The sequence below is a fragment of the Boleophthalmus pectinirostris genome, unplaced genomic scaffold, assembly GCF_026225935.1.
Source record: "Boleophthalmus pectinirostris isolate CB_2022bp ecotype Guang Dong unplaced genomic scaffold, ASM2622593v1 HiC_scaffold_8, whole genome shotgun sequence".
Taxonomy (NCBI): Eukaryota; Metazoa; Chordata; class Actinopteri; order Gobiiformes; family Gobiidae; genus Boleophthalmus; species Boleophthalmus pectinirostris.
This window is the reverse complement of record NW_026571515.1, coordinates 6,244,841-6,267,176: the sequence shown is the minus strand read 5'-3', so window position 1 is coordinate 6,267,176 and position 22,336 is coordinate 6,244,841. Positions and strand designations below refer to the sequence as shown.

At 38.8% G+C, this 22,336-nt stretch overlaps 1 protein-coding gene across 4 annotated transcripts in view; it reads left to right on the top strand.

Moving 5' to 3' along the window:
- Nucleotides 1-22,336, top strand: part of mgll (monoglyceride lipase) — a 115,183-nt gene that overhangs the window by 60,062 nt on the left and 32,785 nt on the right. For all 4 annotated transcript variants that reach the window (XM_020933946.2, XM_055166412.1, XM_055166410.1 and 1 more), the window contains 2 exons: nt 10,019-10,125; nt 15,530-15,666. In XM_020933946.2, the coding sequence (XP_020789605.1) occupies nt 10,019-10,125; nt 15,530-15,666 (244 nt within the window). The remainder of the gene's footprint in view (nt 1-10,018; nt 10,126-15,529; nt 15,667-22,336) is intronic.

The window sequence follows — 22,336 nt, the reverse complement described above, 5'->3', positions numbered from 1 at the left end:
AGCATATTTGTTTACGTTTTACAGAAATAAAGCTTAAAACCACATGACTAATTTGCATAAAGTAAGCGCTAAAAAAACAGCTCCTCCTTGTGCGCTGATGCAGTTCTGCTTCTGTCGGATTAAAAAGGACAGGACTCAGTGGAATATGAGTGTTCTTTCTGTGACGGAGGGGTTTTCTGCTGATGGTGAGTCTGGCAGAGGCGGTAAAAACAAGGAAGTGGATGAAGTTGCAGCAGCCGATTTCAAGCCGAGGAAGATGTCAAGCGTGAAAACAGTCTTTTTGTGGACTGTGTATTAGCAAGTATTTCTAGTTACACTGTTTCCCGTTTGTTTATGGTTTGTTTAAACTGTTAATCCGCAATAGTGTCACATGACCGATGTCACAAACCCAACGAATCAGGAAGGCGCAAATCACAGTCACGTGGTCCAATAAGGACGGCAAATAAAGCTCCTATATCAGTGTATCAGTGTTTTCAGGTGTCCGCACAGTGCTGGATCAGATCCATACTCGGATGAATTTGTGGGAGCTGGCGGCATCAGATCATTCTGTCTCTGGAGCCGTTTTCCATTAGATTAGTGTGGATGAACACTGCATCCACAACGAAAACAACTAGAATACGTACTAGTGTGGATGGGGCCAAAGTTAAGAGTTAGGGTTTTTTATTTTATTTCTGACTTTGTTTCCAAAATTCAACACCCACAAACAAAAACCCTTAACTCTTGCCAAAAAAAAAAAAAAAAAAAACTACAACGAAAATAACAACAGAAAAGTGGACCTGATGAGCCGACCAAACAGAACAAAAAGGTGCGACACAGGGCCAACCCCATACAGGGATGTAGAAGCCGGTGCCAGCACCCGTAACTAAAGACAAAAAACAAAAAACAACAAACTTAAACCCAAAGGAAAAATGAAAACAGTACAGCCGGTCCCACCAGGTCAAAACAAAAATCTAATAGCTAACAAAAAGCCAAGAGGAACCTAAACATCAACAAAAACATAACAATAACTTACAAAAATAAAACTAGGACAAATACTACAAAATAGACAATAAAAAACCAAGGGTAAAACAAAAACTGCCCAAACTTAAACATAATATGGAACCTTTAACAAGTTCCCACTTTCCTTGAACGTTTCTTAAAATATAACATCCCCCAGTGTAAATTTGTTTGTTTTTTTAAGTACCTTTTTGAAGTCTGTGGTCATATATGAAAACACTGATGTTAATAGTGTAGATATATTAGAAATAGACCAACCTGGTTCAGTCTGACCTGAGCTCTTTCATGTTGAACTCATTTAAGCCCTTAAACTCCCCCCTTCACTTTGCTCTCGGCACTGATCGTCTCCTCTGTGGTTAAGTCTGCACTTCCTGTCTGGGCTTTAAAGTACAGGCTGTAGACCGGCACTTTGACTTTTACGTTCTGGTCACAACTATTCTACACATGTTACGTTTTGTGGGAAAATTTAAGACCACGGCGATTCTTTTTAAGACTAAACTTCCCATTTTAATTTAGTGAATGCTTTGAGGAGAGGTTTGAGGAGAATTATGGGGGGGAAATGTGGTTTTAGTTTTCAAGAGTTAGTCATAGTGTACATTTTCATCCCACCAGGCCAAGTTACATCAGCGCTCCCCAAACCCTCGAGCCTTGGACCGGTACCGAGCCGTAAAAGTGTGAAGGACGAAACCAGAAGTACACCAGAACTAAAACCAGAACTAAATCAGGTCTAAAACCAGGACTAAACTAGATCTAAACCAGAACTAAACCAGGTCTAAAACCAGAACTAAACTAGATCTAAACCAGAACTAAAACCAGAACTAAACCAGGTCTAAAACCAGAACTAAACCAGAACTAAACCAGAACTAAAACGAGAACTAAACTAGAACTAAAACAGGACTAAAACCAGGACTAAAGTAGAACTAAACCAGAACTAAAATGAGAACTAAACTAGATCTAAACCAGAACTAAACCAGGTCTAAAACCAGGACTAAACTAGACCTAAACCAGAACTAAAACCAGAACTAAACTAGAACTAAACCAGAACTAAAACCAGGACTAAAGTAGAACTAAACCAGAACTAAAACCAGGACTAAACTAGAACTAAGCCAGCACTAAAACCAGAACTAAACTAGAACTAAACCAGAACTAAAACCAAGATTAAAGTAGAACTAAACCAGAACTAAAACGAGAACTAAACTAGACCTAAACCAGAACTAAAACCAGAACTAAACTAGAACTAAACCAGAACTAAAACCAGGACTAAAGTAGAACTAAACCAGCACTAAATTAGATCTAAACCAGAACTAAAACCAGGACTAAACTAGAATTAAACCAGGACTAAACCAAGTCTATACCAGGTCTAAAATCAGGAATAAACTAGGTCTATACTAGGTGTAAACCAGATCTAAAACCAGGTCTAAACCAGGTCTAAACCAGGCCTAAAACCAGGACTAAACCAGGACTAAACCATGCACCGTGCCTCCTACATACTGCCGCGAAATATTGTCGGACATAAAACCGGTCCGTGGTGCAAAAAAGGTTGGGGGACCACTGAGTTACAGCTCTGATCTGTGGAGAGGCAAGCCCGCTCACAGTAAAAATACATGTTAACTGATGCATTTTTGAAATATAATGCCATAAATTTCAGATAAAGTAATAAGCAGGTAGTGGAACCCTTACCAGAAAATAGGGCTGGGTGAACCAAATCTAGATTTATTTGCACAGACCGATTTAAAATGGAGAAAAAAAAAAATCACAATCGCTCCAAAGTCAGAGAAGGGACTGCTCGTCTTTTAAAGCTCTTTACATTTTTATTCTTTTGATATCCTATGATTTAAGGAAGTGTAATCTGCATCTCTGAATTTCATGAATTGTCCAGTCCTATCAGAGGAGCACATTTCTGTTCGACCTTGATTAATTGTCAGGTTTTTAAGGCTTAGTTAAGTCTAAATTATCTCTCATGAATGAATCCATTGCGTGTCGTGCGCTGAGCTTTAAACCCGTCCGTCCTTTAGCCCTTCTGTTGTCCTGTTGTCTTTGGTTTGACCCTCTTCATCCCTCGGACTGAGAGCGCAGATTAGAGGATTCTGTGGGAGACGAGAAACACCGGGGTTCTCATGAGCTCAGAGAGGACACGGAAACAAGACGAAATAAACAGCTCCTGCGTCGATATAGAACTTTTAAAGGTGCGCTATGTCACTTTTTTTTGAGGGTCCGTCATTACTTTGCCTGGAATGTTCCACAGAGTGACATTAAACATTACTTTTATTGAATTACAGGTGGTTTCGTAGCTAAAAACCTACAAAAACAGGCACTCTGACTGTGAGCGGGGTCGCCTCTCCGCAGATCTGACCGGTAATTTGGGCTAGTTTTGGTCTCCATGAAGACTGAAAGGTTTAATGCCATACCGTGAAACATTCCAGTCAAAGCAGTAACATCTCCATTAGGGCCGGGTATCGTTACGAAGTCGCCGATACGATACATATCTCGATACAGTGCGCTTTCGATTCGATACGATATATTTCCAATTGATTCGATACGGTTCAATAAAAAGTAAAGACTAAATCATGGCTGTGATACGATGATGATATGATATGACGGTCTGAACACAAGACGCAAAAGTGGCGTCGCGTCTTCACTTTTTATTCCACGTTTAGACGAGCGTTTTCGGGAGGAAATCTGCGTGCATACGGTGATGCAAACGTGTGGAATTCGATTGGGTTTGCATGCAAGGCGGCTCGGTGGTGACGCTCGGTGGTGATGAATGTGACGTAAATGTGTAAGCGACGTGAGCAGATCGGACCAGAGTTTTGCGTCTTGGGCAGTGTTGACGGAAACACTACGGCGGAGCGTTCAACTTTTCCACTCTGGACAGCAGTTTCAGATTTTTGCGTTTTTAAGCCCCAAAAACACCGTCATCATCTAAACCACAGGTGTCAAACATAAGGCCCGGGGGCCAGATCCGGCCCTCCAAGACCTTTAATCTGGCCCTCGGCTGAGTTTCTACTAACATATTTTAATTATATTTTCTATTAAAATCTTATTAATTTTCTGTGGTGTTTATCACAGCAGCGTCTCCAGCGTCTCTGTACGTGGCCCCTCCCACCAGAGCAGCACAAATGAAGACTTGTCTCTTTCCAAACGCTCTTAAAGGACGATCGTTTTGACTGTTGACCGTGACACCCTCATCAGAAAAATGTCCAACATGAGAAAAGTGGAGCCGAGTGCAGGATTTTACAAGAAAAAATGGATTTATTCCTGTCTGCATACAAGTTCATGTTAAAACTTTGTGTTGAAATAGAATTTTTCATAAAGTTTCAGGTTGTTCATAATATTATAATATTTTGTAAAAGAAAGAGTTCATCAATTAAAAAAGATTTCTGTAATAGATTTGTGTTTCTCTACACAAATATTTGAACTTATTGCTATTTCTGGGGTTTATATGTCATGAGTTTTCTGATCCGGCCCCTTTGGGATCAAAGTCGGTTGAATACGGCCCCCGGACCAAAATGAGTTTGACACCCCTGATCTAAACGAAAGGCACCTCTGATAAAATATTTTGACGTTTTTACCTGCAAGCATTCTCGTGTAAACAGGCCCTAAAAGTCTTTGTTAAACCACTTCTTGTGCGAAGTTCACAAACATTTTAATCATCAAAACAGTGAAAATCTCAAATGTGTTGCATAGGGGTGTAACGATATCCAAGTCTCACGATACGATATCGTCACGGTATGAACCTCACGGTACAAAATTTATTGCGATATTATCAGAAAGCTCACGATGTGGTGGGGACGCTCACGATTAGGAATGTAACAATATCCAAATCTCACAGTACGATATTTATTACAATATTTTGTGGAGGCAAACCAAACTGTAAACATGTTACTTTTTCCTCTTAAAATGCCTTGACAAGACTAAATCCAAAGAACTAAGACTTAAAAGTGCTTAGAACTGTTATTATCTCTGCCAAGGAGGTTATGTTTTTGCCGGCGTTTGTCTGTTTGTTTGTTTGTTTGTCTGTTAGCAACATAACTCAAGAAGTTATGGACCGATTTTGATGAAATTTTCAGGATTTGTTGGAAATGTGAAAAGGAAGAACTGATTTCATTTTGGGGCTGATCCGGAAGAAATCCTGGATTCTAGATCACTTTGAAATTTTAGTTAACATTGTGGTAAATGGGGCCAAAAATGTTGTTTCTCAATATCTCGGTTAAATATTGACCAAACCCCATGAAATTTGTTTCAGGGATGGACAATGGGATCCTCTTTCATATTCCAAAGGCTGATCCGGATCTGATCCAGAAGACTGATTTTATCGCAATTTATATAAAAAATGGGGGTAGTCCTTGGCGGAGGTCTGCGCTCTCTGAGTGCTTTTCTAGTTTGATATATTCTGATGGTCCACGATATTATTGTGAGAACTTTGACGATACGATATCACGATATTTAGTTTGTTACATCCCTAGTGTCACATAAATGCAACAAAACTGTAGCGCTGTGACAAAATATCAGTAAAACATACCAAAAAAACTCTATCAATACAGCAGCCCACGATATCTTTACTGTATCATCACATTAAACGATACGATATATTGATATTTTTATATTTTTGCATACCCCTAATCTACATGGAGAAAAGCATTTGATGGACCCTCCACTAGAAAAGTTACACAGTGCACCTTTAAGTACTTCCTTAAAGTTTTTTGCCTGATCCGAAAGAGACTTTTCATTTTAATTTATTTATATGAAGGCGCGGCTGGTTTACGGCTGAACAATTTGGGATTTTTCTGACAAGTTTTGCACGGATTTGCGATCGCGATCAGATCAAATATGAACTGACACATTAATACAAGAATCACATTTCAGAACATGTTCGTGCAGATCTAAACTACAGGGTTAGCAGTTTTTACGCCTTAAAAAACAAGAGAATATTTCGTTTTTTTGTCCAAGAAAACATGGTACTTCAAAAACTGCAGTATTTGCCCACTCTAGACTTCAGTACCGGTCATTTTGGCGTTGTAAGGACGGGGTTAATTGACAGAGACCCAACTGGTGGTGGTGAATGAGAGGAATGTTGCCTTCAGTGCAGTCTGTAAAAGTCAGCGTCTCACATGAGGACAAAGAGTGGACACAGTGAACCGATTTAGCCTCCGCAGCCTCCAGATCTGTACAGTAACGCACAAAGACGTCTATTGAGTCGCCCCGCACAAAGGACAAGACAGTCTGTATCATTCAGGACCGTAAAACCAAGTTAACTTTAAAAATAGCAAGTTACACATATTTTAGGTTTTAAGTATTTCGTGTTAGAGAAATGTCTTGACAAAGTTTCAGTATTTGCTAAATTTTGAGATGAAGGAAAAAGGTCAGTAAATGAACAATTGTGAATGAACAAAAAGTGTGGATGAAACATGAACTGACAAACAGATTTTAGAACATTTTTGTACAGATCTAAAGTACATGATTAGCAGTTTTTTAGGTACTTAAAACACCGTAGCCTTTTACGAATTGTGACAGCGTCTTGGTGGAGGTCTAAAGTTGACTTAGTGCTGCTTATAAAATATTTGCATATATTTTATCTTTGTTTACAGTAGGTTTAGAGCTGCTTTAGTCCTGTTTTAGTCTTGGTACAGCTTCTCTCTGGAGTAGCCCATGTTTAGACTTTAGTAGGGCTGAATTATCTGTCGTTTTGGACCGAAAATCGAGATCGAATTGTGATTTTTGGAGCGTCGAAGCTGTGTTTTTTGCGGTGCTCCTAAAGCCCAATTTTAAAAGCGAAGTTTAGTTCTGTGTCCACGAAATGCACAAAGTCGCCGTCGCCTTGTCACCGTCGTTTTTGATTTATGGATCTGCGTTGAGGTCTATGCGCCGCAAAGTAATTCACCACCACAACACAAGGAGGTGAGGATTTAAACCTGGCCTTCGTGTAAAGCAGGGATCTCCAACCTGTAATTCGGAATCCAAGTAGTTCACCGAGGGATTTCTGAATTATAAGAATTGTCCTGAATAACTCCATTGCAATGTGTTATTTTGAGCGTTGTGTTGTAATAAATGAATAATGGTTTTAGGTTTTATGGGCTCTTTTATATCTACTCAATTTCCTGCAATCGCTGAAATGAGCAGCTGTCCGGCCTTTTCGTTTTGCAAAGGCAGCTCATCGGATGCAAAACATTGGAGATCCCTGGTGCAAGGTTTAACATGAACCATCCCCAATACAACAGAAGTATCAAAACAAACTCACCATCATCAGCACATCCTCTGTCACAGGAAGGACACTCACATTTCACCGAGTCATGTCCTTTAGTCTGACAGAAACTGACCGCATCAGCAGCACAAAGAGCGAGCTGTTTATGCCAGGGGTCTCCAACCTGTAGCTCGGGACCTACCAGTAGCTCTCCACCCACTTCCAAGTAAATGTGTGTAGATTCCCAACTTGTGCACTAATAGGCGAGTTTCATTGTTGACAAAAGCGCGCGTTGCATGCTGGGAATTATTTTGGTCGGCGGCAAGAAACACTAATTCAACATGACGGACGGAGCGAGAAAGCACGTAAAGGGTATTGATCCCGGTTATTTATCCACTCTAACGACAGAGGACCCAAGACCATTTGACCAGAAATTGGTCATAAGCATCGACGGACGACAAATCACCCTTTTCAACCCCGACAAAAGGTGGACCAAACCAAATTTCTGGTCAGAATCGCCAACTACCTGGACAAATATTCACTTTGGCGATATCCACAATGACTTGGTGGAAACTCCTGGGCCATTCACAGCAGAAAAGATGAAAACCTCCAAGAGTCTCGATGTGTTGTTGAACTTGTTGGAGTCCACGGTTTGTTAGGATCTTCTACGTTTGCTCTGCGAATGTTTGAAAGACATTTAATTCACCGTTAGCAGTTCTTTTCACTCACAATACGAAAAAGACATTTTCCTTCTTCCGTGCTTCTATTTGTGCATCCGATAATGCAGCAGGAATTTACCATTATCAGGGGATAAATACGCGAGGTTACGCACTGTGTTTGACGCTATCGTGTTTCTTGCCTCCGACCAAAATATTTCCCAGCAGCAACGCGGGCTTTTAATAACAATGACGTCAGCTGAAACTCGCCTATAAATGGATAATGGTTTATGTTTAATCGGCATCTAACAGTGCCCCGTCTAAAGCTTGCCATAGCTGTTTTATGTTTTCAGTTTCTTGGACCTGCTAAAATGAGTAGGTTTCTGGCATTTTCGTTTTATTTAAAGTATCTCACCAGAGGAAAAAAGTTGGAAACTCCTGGTTTATGCAAAGTAGCCGTGCGGTTTTAAGTTTCCTTTGTGCACAAACGATCCAGCGTCAAATCGTCGGTGCAGGACTCTGGTATGATGTAAGATTCTGTGATGTTTGCAAATGTTCATGTGCCCTGAAACTTGATTTGAAAAAAGAAAAAAAAATCATGGATGAAATCGAAATCGTAATATCTGCCAGAAAAATCGCAATTCAATTTTTTCTTAAATATCGTTCCGCCCTAGATTGGAGATAGATCTATAAATTTGTCTCCAGCATAAACCTTTGTTCTTGTCAAACTGCTGCCTATAAAAATTACACACAAAGCTTTATATTAAAACTTAAATACAAAGACGTAGCTGCACAAAACGTGACTACTACTGATTGTGGTAAAGTCTAGCTCCGTAATTTGGGGAAAATAATCAAAAAATCTGCCCAGAAATGTGATCTGCTCATCAGCCATCAGTTGCTTTCTCTGTGTAGGAAAAACACTTCTTAGTCTTTTTACGTATAATTTTAAGTATTTTTGAGAGTAGAGTTTGAAATCCTCTCATTTCCTGCGGTCCTGAGAGCCCCTCTTTGTTCCCACTTCTCGGAGTTATAATAGTTTCTAATGGAGCTTCAGTATAGACGGCTGCAGTCGTTTCATTCTTCCTCTGATTCATCTGTCTAACTCTGGAAACACTGAAGAGGATCATTTACGGCTGCTGAGATTTACAGATTCAATACAGCTCCGATTTTGAGCTCAGACACTTTGGGCCATGTAAACAGAAATGTTGCTGTGTGATGAAGCTGTCAGCGCGTGTTGTAAGGTTGAGGTTTTTGGTACAGTTTTTATCTGTTTCTATCTGTCTTTTTATCTTAAAATGTGAAAAATAAAACTAGCTCAGTTGTCCGCTATTGTATTTCTCACTTATCTTATGCATTCAGTGCATTCCCATGAAATCAAAATATGAAATGTATATAAAGTAGAGCTCGGCAAAAATTTTAAAAATTAATCACGATTAATCGCTTGTTATACACAAAACCAATTAATGAATTAAAAAATAGAGTATAGCTGCACTTTTATTGGAAATGTAAATGAAAGAGCCAAACATTTGTTGTGCAAACAGTATTTCTTTCACAGGGGAACCTCAGAGTCTTCAAGCTGTTCTGAAGGCTCAAGAAAAAATACTGAATGGACTTTTGTACTACTAATATATTTATAGAATATTTTTTATGCTGTGAGAAATGAACACGACACTAGTAATAATTTCTAGATCAGTGTTATAAACTTGGACTGATATTTCTTGGGAAACAAAGGGTTAATATAATGGAATGGAAATGGACCAATCACATTTTTTCTTCCAATGGTATCTGGGTAAATCAGTGACTCCAGCACTGAACTAAAGAAATAAGCTCAGCTCAGAGCCGGAGCCCGTGGCCAGAGCCGCGACTGGGCTCACAGAGGCTCGGAAATGTTGCATCTCATGTGGTCAGAAAAAAGTGAAAAAAGTGTAAAGAAAAGACGTCAAACTTAAAGAAACGCTCGCGGTGGACTTTTTCAAAATAAAAGCCAGTGAGAAACAGACATTTACAATAAAATAAAAAAATAAATAAATAATAAAAACTGCGTTAACAGCGTTAAAATATTTGTCGGCATTAATGACTTAATGAGTTAACGCAAAGTTAACGCGTTAACGTGCCCAGCCCTAATATAAAGTCAATGTGTAGTAAATGTTATACCTGACGTTTTTGTCCCTCTGTCTCTCCGTAGGGCCCTGGTGTTTATCACACATGGAGCTGGAGAACACGTAGGACGTTACGACGACGTGGCTCAGAGACTCAAGGAGCTGCAAGTGCTGGTGTTTGGCCACGATCACGGTTTGTCAATGCAAAACTGTATTATTATTGTTATTTTAAATTCAAAAATACATTCTAGGGCTGCGAGACTTTTCATAATTGAATCGAAATCACCCAAAATGCTCTGTTCCAGGTAGTAGTTTTCATGCTCCTTTTACCTTTTGTTCAGGAGAGATCAGCAATTCCAGGGCTGAAATGTTCCAAATGATTCTAGTGAAGGTGTAGGGAGTTTAAAAACACAGTGGAGCACTTTCTGTATTACCACATGACATCACAAGGTGGGATTTTGATTGAGAGAAGAACTAAATCTGCAGGGTTTGTGCATTAAACATGTGTGAATGAAACAAAACACAACTCCAGGTCTGTTTACATTAAAACATCGATCAGGAAATAGCGTAATTTAAAGGTCATTTCAAGTACAAAATACCAAATATGATTAAAATACTAAAGAATAAAAGGTCAGAGAAGTTGACAAAGCTTGATAGGAGCAGAGCCGAGCAGATGAAAGTGTGAGATGGGCTGGTGGTGAATGTGACAGTGTTAATGGAAAAACCTGAACTGGAACACGTCCCTGAAGGCCACAGTCTGGAGCAGAGGAGAACTCGAAAGTGCCTTTAATTTATTGTCCTACAGGATAATTTTAGGCAAGTTTTGATTTTATTTGACTGAGATTGTAGAAATGTAATAAATATTGGACATTATTTATTTAGTAATTTTGACAGTGATCGAGTCTGTTCATTATTTAATCAGAGTCTTGATCTAAACTGAAAGAATTTAAAGGTCCTTTATTACGCAAAATTGACTCTTGTGAGCTTTGAGCCGTCAAAAACAGACCTGGAGTTGTGTTTTGTTTTTGAGTAACTCTTTATTATTAGTCTGTCTACGTCTCCAGAGCTCAAAATGCGCCGTGCCACCTTGTGATGTCATGAAGCAGTTAACAGTTCACAGCTCCTTTACGTTTTGTTCAGTAGAGATCGACAATTCCAGGTGTGAAATGATCCAGATCAGGGGTTTTCAAACTGGGTGAATGTGAGTCTCCCCTTAGAGTAGCTAAAGATAGACAGTTTAGACAAGGTTTAGACTTGGTTTAGACCTGGTTTAGAACTGGTTTTAGTCCTAATTTTAGTCCTGGTTTAGTCCTGCTTTACTCCTGGTTTAGATCTGGTTTAGACTTGGTTAATACCTGGTTTAAGCCCTGATTTTATTCCTAGTTTAGTCCCGGTTTAGTCCTGGTTTAGTTCTGGTTTACTCCTGGTTTAGTTCTGGTTTAGTCCTGTTTTAGTCCTGGCTTAGACCTGGCTTAGTCCTGGTTTAGTCTTGATTTTAGTCCTGGTTTAGTTCTGGTTTAGTCCTGCTTTAGACCTCTCCTGGTTTAGTTCTGGTTTAGTCCTGGTTTAGTCCTGCTTTAGACCTGGTTTTGACGTAGTTTTAGTCCTAATTTTAGTCCTGATTTTAGTCCTGGTTTAGACCTGGTTTAGTCCTGGTTTAGTCCTGGTTTAGTTACTGGTTTAGTCCTGGTTTAGTCCTGGTTTAGTCCTGGTTTAGTCCTGGTTTAGTTCTGGTTTAGTCCTGGTTTAGTTCTGGTTTAGTCCTGGTTTAGTTTTTCCTGGTTTAGTCCTGGTTTAGTCCTGGTTTAGACCTGGTTTAGACCTGGTTTAGTCCTGGTTTTAGGTTTAGTCCTGGTTTAGTTCTGGTTTAGTCCTGGTTTAGTCCTGGTTTAGTCCTGGTTTAGTCCTGGTTTAGACCTGGTTTAATTCTGGTTTAGTCCTGGTTTAGACCTGGTTTCCATGTGGTTTTAGTCCTAATTTTAGTCGTGGTCTAGTCCTGATTTAGACCTGATTTTAGTCCTGATTTTAGTCCTGGTTTAGACCTGCTTTAGACCTGGTATTAGTCCTAATTTTAGTCCTGGTTTAAAGCAAAGCAAAAAGGGTGTCACTCCAAACTTTGAGTATTTTTTCAGAATGGCGACATCATTTTACAGCTAATGCAAACGTAATTACCGATATCAGTGCTGCTGCAGATGTGTACAGATGTGGACCATTATTTTTTCTTCACATGTACCTCCCCAGTGGCTCTTTGGCGCCCCCCAGGGGAAGCGGGCCTCATCTATTGAAAACCGTTGATCCAAATTAATCTAGTGAAGGTCTATGGAGTTTAAAAACACAGTGGAGCACTCCCGGTTTTTGATGAGGAAACAACATTCTAACACTGATCAGACAATAGTGTAATATGGGCCCTTTAAACCAAGGCCAGATACTAAAATATATTTGACCCTTTTGCCTGGTATTCGTTTCCTGTCACAATAACATATTTTAAAGTGCAATATATGGCAGAACAAAATGTATAATGTTCTTAAAATAAAATAAAATAAAATAAAAACATGAGCTCCAGTCAGTACATACACTTTAGTAGTCAGTTTGTGTAATATATATATCTAGTATAGTGTTATATGTCATAGAAGTTATTTATTAAACTCTTTTTCAAGTCCCGGTTTAGTCCTGGGTTTAGACCTGATTTAGACCTGGTTTAGTCCTGGTTTTAGTCATGATTTTAGTCCTGGTTTAGTCCTGTTTTAGTCCTGGTTTTAGTCATGATTTTAGTCCTGGTTTAGTCCTGTTTTAGTCCTGGTTTTAGTCATGATTTTAGTCCTGGTTTTAGTCCTGGTTTTAGTCATGATTTTAGTCTTGGTTTAGTCCTGTTTTAGTCCTGGTTTTAGTCATGATTTTAGTCTTGGTTTAGTCCTGGTTTTAGTCATGATTTTAGTCCTGGTTTTAGTCATGATTTTAGTCCTGGTTTAGTCCTGGTTTTAGTCATGATTTTAGTCCTGGTTTAGTCCTGGTTTTAGTCATGATTTTAGTCCTGGTTTAGACCTGTTTTAGTCCTGGTTTAGTCCTGATTTTAGTCTTGGTTTAGTCCTGGTTTTAGTCATGATTTTAGTCCTGGTTTAGACCTGTTTTAGTCCTGGTTTAGTCCTGATTTTAGTCATGATTTTAATCTTGGTTTAGTCCTGGTTTAAGTCATGATTTTAGTCCTGGTTTTAGTCATGATTTTAGTCTTGGTTTAGTCCTGGTTTAGACTTGGTTTAGACTTGGTTTAGATTTGGTTTAGACCTGGTTTTAGTCCTGATTTTAGCCCTGATTTTAGTCCTGGTTTAGACTTGATTTAAACCTGGTTTTAGTCCCTAATTTTAGTCCTGGTTTAGTCCCGGTTTCGACCTGCTTTAGACCTGGTTTTAGTCTTAATTTTAGTCCATTTTAAAGTGCAATTTATGGCAGCTCAAAATGTATAATATTAGGGGGAAAAAAAGTACATACACTTCAGTAGTTAGTTTGTATAATATATATATAGTATAATATGTCATAGAAGTTATTTATTCAACTCTTTTTAAAGTGTGTTTTCAGTTCGAGAGAAGAAATCATCAGGATTTGTGTGTTAAAAATGTGTGAATGAAACAAAACACAAGTCCAGGTCAGAAAATAGCACAATAAGGGCCCTTTAAAAGTACATGGTTTTACATCTCTCTGTCATGTGACCTGGAGAGGGGCTGTGATTGGTCCAGAGGTCGCCATGGAAACTGTCTCACCTCCATCTCTGCAGCATCACCTGTATTTGTACACAGTGAGAAATTATACTGGGAAACATGGAAGCGTTTGTGTTTTTACTGTATCAGGAGATTTTAATCAAACCAAAACAGGCGTGATATCATTTAGAAAAGAAAAAATATAAAACTAACTCAATCAAATCTACTGGCGATAACTGTACACTGTACAACCAATACTTCTACTACTGTTGTTTTACACTAAAACTACTACTTCTACTGTTGTTTTACACTAAAACTACTACTTCTACTGTTTCTTTACACTGTTACTACTACTACTACTTCTAATACTGTTGCTTTGCCCTACTACTACTACTTCTACTACAGTTGCTTTACACTACTACTACTACTACTACTGTTGCTTTACACTACTACTACTACTACTACTACTGTTGCTTTACACTACTACTACTACTACTACTACTACTACTGTTGCTTTACACTACTACTACTACTACTACTACTACTGTTGCTTTACACTACTACTACTACTACTACTACTGTTGCTTTACACTACTACTACTACTACTACTACTACTACTACTACTACTTCTACTACAGTTGCTTTACACTACTACTACTACTACTACTGCCTCTTTACACTACTACTTCTACTACAGTTGCTTTACACTACTACTACTACTACTACTACTACTACTACTACTACTACTACTACTACTACTACTACTACTACTACTACTGTTGCTTTACACTACTACTACTACTACTACTACTACTACTGCCTCTTTACACTACTACTTCTACTACAGTTGCTTTACACTACTACTACTACTACTACTACTACTACTACTTCTACTACAGTTGCTTTACACTACTACTACTACTACTACTACTACTTCTACTACTAGTTACTACTACTACTACTACTACTACTACTACTACTACTACTTCTACTACAGTTGCTTTACACTACTACTACTACTACTACTACTACTACTACTACTACTACTACTACTACTACTACTACTTCTACTACTTCTACTACAGTTGCTTTACACTACTACTACTACTACTACTACTACTGCCTCTTTACACTACTACTTCTACTACAGTTGCTTTACACTACTACTACTACTACTACTACTACTACTACTACTACTACTACTACTACTACTACTACTACTACTGTTGCTTTACACTACTACTACTACTACTACTACTACTACTACTGTTGCTTTACACTACTGCTACTACTACTACTACTACTACTGCCTCTTTACACTACTACTTCTACTACAGTTACTTTACACTACTACTACTACTACTACTGTTGCTTTACACTACTACTTCTACTACAGTTGCTTTACACTACTACTACTACTACTACTACTACTACTACTACTACTACTACTACTACTACTGTTGCTTTACACTACTTCTACTACTACTACTACTACTACTACTACTACTACTACTACTGTTGCTTTACACTACTTCTATTACTTCTACTACTACTACTGCTACTACTACTGCTACTACTACTACTACTACTACTACTACTAGTTACTTCATTGATAAGGAAAGCAATCAAAAATGTAAAATCAGTTTGTGGAACACCGTCTTGTATGAGAGAAGTTTTTTTTTTAATTAACCTGAAAACTACCATTTCATGACATCACAAGGGGGAACAGAGCATTTTGAGTTTTGGAGATCTAGACAGACTAATAATCCATCTTGTAACTGAAACAAAACACGGCTCCAGGTCTGTTTTTGAGCAGGCAACAACATTAGAACATGACTCAAAGCTCGTCCTTTGCAGAAGCAGACGTTGGTTGATCTCCGTGTTTTCTTGTCTGTGTTTTGCAGTGGGCCACGGGCAGAGTGAAGGAGAGCGCATGATCATCAGAGACTTCCAGATTTACATTCGAGATGTTCTACAGCACGTGGACCTCATGAAGAACAGACACCCGGGCATCCCCATCTTCATCGTGGGACACTCTATGGTGAGGAAGAACTAAGATTGTGCAATTAATCCCATTTTTCTACCGCTGTCTGAGGCTTGTTAGACTTTAACTCTTTCCCCCATGAAGACGACATTTGACGACCCCCCTGAACCCTTAATGACGACTTTTGACTCCTCCGCCGTATCACTAAAGACGTGATTTGACGACCTTTAGAAATGGCTCGGTTTTTCACATTTAAACAGAGGCTGTGACAGGTCGGGGCCACTACAACCCACACTAGACTGACCAATAGGATTCAAGGATATGTTTTTGCCGATTTTTTCCGAAGTTAATCGAAGTAGTGACGATGGTAGCTTCCGGAAAAAACACAACACGAAACACGTGCAATGGAAAGATCGCGGCGCACAGTTTTAGAAATAATGAGGAGCGGACGTATTTTATGGATAAGTTTAGAGAAAGTGACTTTTATAGATTTCAAAGTGATGAGGAAGTTGATTATAAAGTGGAAAACAGCGATAGCGACGGACTTACAGAGAGTGAATCTTACGAAGATGAGAATGCAGCTGATGCGTCTGTGTGGAGTCCTGCGATATCCAAACAAACTATCTGAGCTTTATACTCGATTATGAACCAAAATTGCCCTGAAATCTGGATGTTGCCCAGACGAGTCCTTTAAAATATTTCAGTCTTTTTTTCCAAGATGCGATGTATGACAGAATCGCTACAGAAAAAAACGCTTATGCGGAGCTCTGCGCACGAGAAAATAATCAAGATGACAAATACTGGACACACACTGACGAGGAAGAGTTTTATTATTATATTATTATATTATAATAAGCTAAATTAGTTGAATAAGCTAAATGAGTTGAATAAGTTAAATGGAAAAAAAATTTATTGGGTGCACACAGGTGAACAACAGGTAAAAACAGGTGCACACTTGGCTATACTGTATCTGGTGATATGAAATCTGTTTAAATACTTTGACAAAGTATATTTTAAATTTTTTTATGAATATAGTTCTCAGAACATGCAGATATCAGATGCTGAATGTAGTTTTTTGTTTTGGAGTTTGCACCTGACCAGGTAAACTCTCATTTTCAGTGAGCTGTTATACACCTATAAATGAGTTGAATCACATTTAAACATCCATAAATGAAGAGTTCAGAGTCTAAGGTTTCCAGAGATACAAATATGTCTGTGTTACAATTAAGTTCATGAGTGTAAAATTAATTTATAATCACTGGTGGAAGTCTGTTTTCTTTTATACAGTTATGCTCTATGGGCAGAACTAGTAACATATGTATGGGTTGTTCCTAGTCGGCGTCCAGGGGGGAAAGAGTTAATCTTTAATCTTTATTTTAACATAATCTGACCAGAAAGAATTGACTTAGTTGGAACTACAACAGGTGAGATCATTTGTTCTCTTAAAAAAAATTTCAAGTACAGTCACAAGCAAGCGAGTCAGTTTTCAGACTACATTAAAACTTTTTGGACAGTGTTTGCCAATGTGTGCATATATGTTATTGTTTAATGTGATGATACAGTATTGATATTGTGAGCTGCTGTATCGATATATCAAGAAGAGTATTTTTTGGTAAATTTTACTAAAATTATTTTGTTACAGCGCTGCAGATTTGTTGCTTGTTCAGAGGAAGTAAACTTTTTTATGCGACACATTTGACATTTTCATTGTTTTAATGATTAAAATGTTTGTTTCATATGAACTTTGCTCAAGAAGTGGTTTAACAAAGACTTGTAGTATCACAGCCACGATTTTGCCTTTATTTTTATTGAACTGTATTGAATTGATTTGAAATATATCTTATCGAATCGAAAGCTCACTGTATCGAGATATGTATCGTATCGGCCACTTCTTAGACCCCGTTTACACTGACATGAATCCGCATAGCACCGTATCATCGCATCCGAAATGATCTGCGTCCAGACACGTCGTTTCTGTAGCCGCAATCAAAGTGTTCCCTGTCCGCAAAACCGCCTGAAACGCTAGTCACATGATAGGCTGGTGTCACGTCATCACCACGTCCCGATGTCACGTGAGCAGTAAAAACAAGGAAGTCTGAAGTTGCAGCAGCTGATTTTGAGCTGAGGGAGACAAAAGTAAAAAACAAACAGTAAAAAAGTAAAAACAGTTTTTTCGTGGACTGACGATGAGGTTCAGTTGTTTCTGAACGCAACACTGGATTTTAAGAAGAGCATGGCGACTGAGAGTGAGGAATGAGTCGTTTCTGAATGAGAAACGAAACTTAAAACCACATGGCTAATTTTCATAAACTAAGCGCTCAAAAAAACTGATCGCTATTGTGCTCTGATGTAGTTCAGCTTCTGTCAGATTAAAGGACACGACTCAGTGGATTATGTATATTCTTTCTGTGACAGAGGGATGTTCTGCTGATGGTGAGTCTGTTCTGTGCTTCTATTGCGGTGGAGATGGTTCATGTTAAACTTTTCAGAGATTATACGGTCTATGCATACGATCATACAGATAGAACGTTTATATGAATGGACATATATTCTAGCTTCTTAGCGTTTTGGCGCTGAATTAGCTACTTCGTGGTGCATAGACCTACATCAGAGTATCAGTGTTTTCAGGCGTCCACATTTTGCCGGCTCAGATCTGTGCTCAGATGAATTCGTGGGAGCTGGAGGCACCAGATCGTTCCGTCTCTGGAGCCGTTTTCCGTCGGATTAGTGTGGACAAACACTACATCCACAACGAAAACGACGATACCCAGCCCTCGTGTGCATTGTGTCACCATGGTAACTGCTGAACATTCCACCATAGAGATGCACAGACTGTAGAACACCCCTAGCGTGAAAGCTTTGGTCAGTGTTGCGTAATACAGGACCTTTAATTCTTGAGTTATCTGTTTATTCAAGTTATCTAATGCCCTGTTGTTCTTCCCTGTGTCTACATTTCACTTGGGAGTTTAAGTAGTGTTTTTATTTCCACTATTATGTAATACGTCATGGAGTACATTGCCAGGTTGGATCCTAAACTTTTTTTAATCCCCCTTCTCGCCTGTGTTCTTTAGTTCTCTGTAAACTTGAGGCCCACACATCGCTCTTTCTCTCTTTCTCTCCGTCTCTCTCGTTTGCACTAATTGGCCTCTCTGTGTTTCTGTGAATATTCATGAGACGGGGGCCTGCAGTTACAAGAGGTGCTCAAACTGTTCCCATAAGACCAGGAAGTTTAAACCCAAATCCAAAACACACTCGCTCTTTCAAATGACACTAGATGGCTGGGTAACAAATGTCTGATCTTTTTTCATATACCGTATTTTTCGGACTATAAGTTGCACTTTTTTTTCATGGTTTCCTGTGACTTATACTCCAGTGCGACTTATATATTAAGAATTTCAGACTAACAGCCGCGAGAGGCTCTAGGCTTGTGTGTCAGTATCTTTACTACGATTACTCCTGTACCACTGTCTGTTCGCACACTACTGCGCATGTCTCCTGTAGAAAAAGCCGTTGTTCTGCTGGAAATAGTGAAATATTCAGCTGAAAATGGTCATCAAGCAGCAGAGGGAAAGTTTGGAGTGAGCGAGAAACTTGTGAAGGACTGGCGGAAAATGGGAATGGAGAGAACACAACTTCACGGAAACCGGGCGGGTGCGCCATGCAACTTTTCTGGAAGTCACTGGATGAATCGACAAAGGCTGAACTTCAATGACAACCGAAACCATCCTGTCTGGATTCAGAAAGGCCGGAATAATTCTAACTAGAACTGACGCTGAGTCTGACGACAGCGACACAGAAGAGGAAGCGGCGCTCTGTTTACATCATGGATCTATGGTTTACCTCTGGAGGTTGTGCAGAAGTGACACCGAGGATGAAGAATTCAATGGATTTAGTGATTTGGAGTGAGATCGAGAGTTTGGTAAACTTATGTTCTGTTGTTTATGCTATAATTATCTGAATCACTGTTAATATGTTACATTAACATATTAACATCTATTCAGTCTGTTGTTCTCTGTTCTTTTGTTTTTACTATAACTTGCCTCAAGATGAAATGTTGGTTCCTGGTCTCTGATTTTATAAAATAGATTTCCCCAAAAAGTGCGACTTATAGTCTGGTGTGACTTATATGTTTTTTCTTCTTCATTGCGCATTTTTGGCTGGTGCGACTTTCTATGTAGATGTCATTTCTCTGCCTGGAATGTCCCACAATATGACATTAAACAGCTCTACCTCTACCATTTACTGAATTACAGGTGGTTTTATTGCTCAAAAATACTTAGAAAAACAGGTATTCTGACTGTGAGTGGGGTCGCCTCTCCGCAGATCTGACCTGTAACTTGATTTGGTCTACTATATACCATAAAACACACTTAAAAACACTTTTACTCACAGGTTTTTAACATGCCGTGAGAATTGTGTTGTCCTCTCACTGTTTTTTGTTCATTTTATTAGCCTATTTTATTATTATTTTATCAGCAAATTTTAGTTTTTTTTTTTAAAAATGTTTTTATTGACTTGCTTATTTATTTATTTATTTTATGTTTTGTTTTATTCAATGTGTTCATTTATGTTGCGCAGCACTTTGGAGACTTTGTGTTGGTAAAATGTGCTGCACAAATTAAATTGGATTGAATTGGATAACATCTCCACAGAAAAAAGCATTTGACGGATTTTCAACCAGAAAAGTTACACATTGCATCTTTAAAATAATGGTTCCTGTAACAACAGATCAACAAAGAGCAACTTTTAAAGGAGATATGTTATGCAAAATCAACTTTTATTCACGTTTAACCATGTTGTAACAGTCTTTCCTCATCTTAAGATTTGTCAGAGTTGCAAGTTTTATTCATTCTGATACTGATGTGAGTTTGAGGGCACAGAAAATTCCTCTTTTCACCTACCCCCAAGCTCCGCCCACTGCTTTGTAATTGCTTGCAAACTATTCCAAAAATTCTGGGTCAAACATCTATAAAGACTTTGTTTAAAATGTCATTGGGACATTTTTCAATAACAATAACAACTCGATTAAAACTAACTGTGAAATTCCACTTTGAAGTGTTGAAGTTTTTATTATTATTACGTCATTTTAGATTAATATTCTAGTCTTACAATGATCTACACATGGTTTTGTTTAAAGAGCCCATATTACATCATTTTCTGATCTCTGTTATAATGTTTCCTCATCACAAACAGACCTGGAGTTCTGTTTTGTTTCATTCACATGTTTAACTCACAAACCCTGACTTCGTCTTTCAAACAAAAAACACCTTGTCCGTTAGTTTTTCAATATAAAACCAAAAATAAGAAAACGAAAAACTATTTTCTTCATTATTTGTCTCCAAAACCAAAATGAAAAACTGGATAACGATTAGTTTTTTCAGTTCTCGATTTTGTGTTTAAATGAAGAATGGAAAAAACGGACAATGGCTGTTTCCCGTTTACGTCACTTAAACTGCAATGACGGACTGAACCAGGACTGAACCAGGACTGAACCAGGACTAAACCAGGACTGAACCAGGACTAAACCAGGACTGAACCAGGACTAAACCAGGACTGAACCAGGACTAAACCAGGACTGAACAAAGACTAAAACAGGACTAAAACAGGACTAAACCAGGACTGAACAAAGACTAAAACAGGACTAAAACAGGACTAAACCAGGACTGAATCAGGATTAAACCAGGACTGAACCAGGACTAAACCAGGATTGAATCAGGACTGAACCAGGACTAAACCAGGACTAAACCAGGACTGAATCAGGACTGAACCAGGACTGAATCAGGACTGAATCAGGACTGAACCAGGACTAAGACAGGACTGAACAAAGACTAAAACAGGACTAAAACAGGACTAAACCAGGACTGAATCAGGACTGAACCAGGATTAAACCAGGACTGAACCAGGATTGAATCAGGACTGAACCAGGACTAAACCAGGACTAAACCAGGACTGAATCAGGACTGAACCAGGACTGAATCAGGACTGAACCAGGATTGAATCAGGACTGAACCAGGACTAAAACAGGACTGAACAAAGACTAAAACAGGACTAAACCAGGACTAAACCAGGACTGAACAAAGACTAAAACAGGACTAAAACAGGACTAAACCAGGACCGACTAAAACAGGACTAAAACAGGACTAAACCAGGACTGAATCAGGACTGAACCAGGATTAAACCAGGACTGAACCAGGATTAACCAGGACTAGGATAAACAGGACTGAATCAGGACTGAACCAGGACTAAACCAGGACTGAATCAGGACTAAATCAGGACTAAACCAGGACTAAACCGTTTTCAGGCCTGGTCTGGTCCTGGTCTCAGTCCTGGTCTCAGTTCTGGTCTGGTTTCAACCTGGTTCAATCCTGGTTCAGTCCTGGTTCAGTCCTGGTTCAGTCCTGGTTCAGTCCTGGTTCAGTCCGGCATTGCAGTTTAAGTCACATAAACAGGAAACGGCCGTTATCCGTTTTTTCCATTCTTCATTTTAAACACAAAATCGAGAACTGAAAAAACAAATCATTATCTTTTTTTTTTTTTTTTCATTTTGGTTTTGGAGACAAATAATGTAGAAAACTGTTGTTTTTTTTTTCATTTTCTTATTTTTGGTTTTATATTGAAAAAGGAATGAACGAATGAAACACGGATTCTACATGAAGTGCTCCACTCTGTTTTTAAACCCCATACACCATCACTAAAATCATTTGGATCATTTCTTTCCAGGAATTGC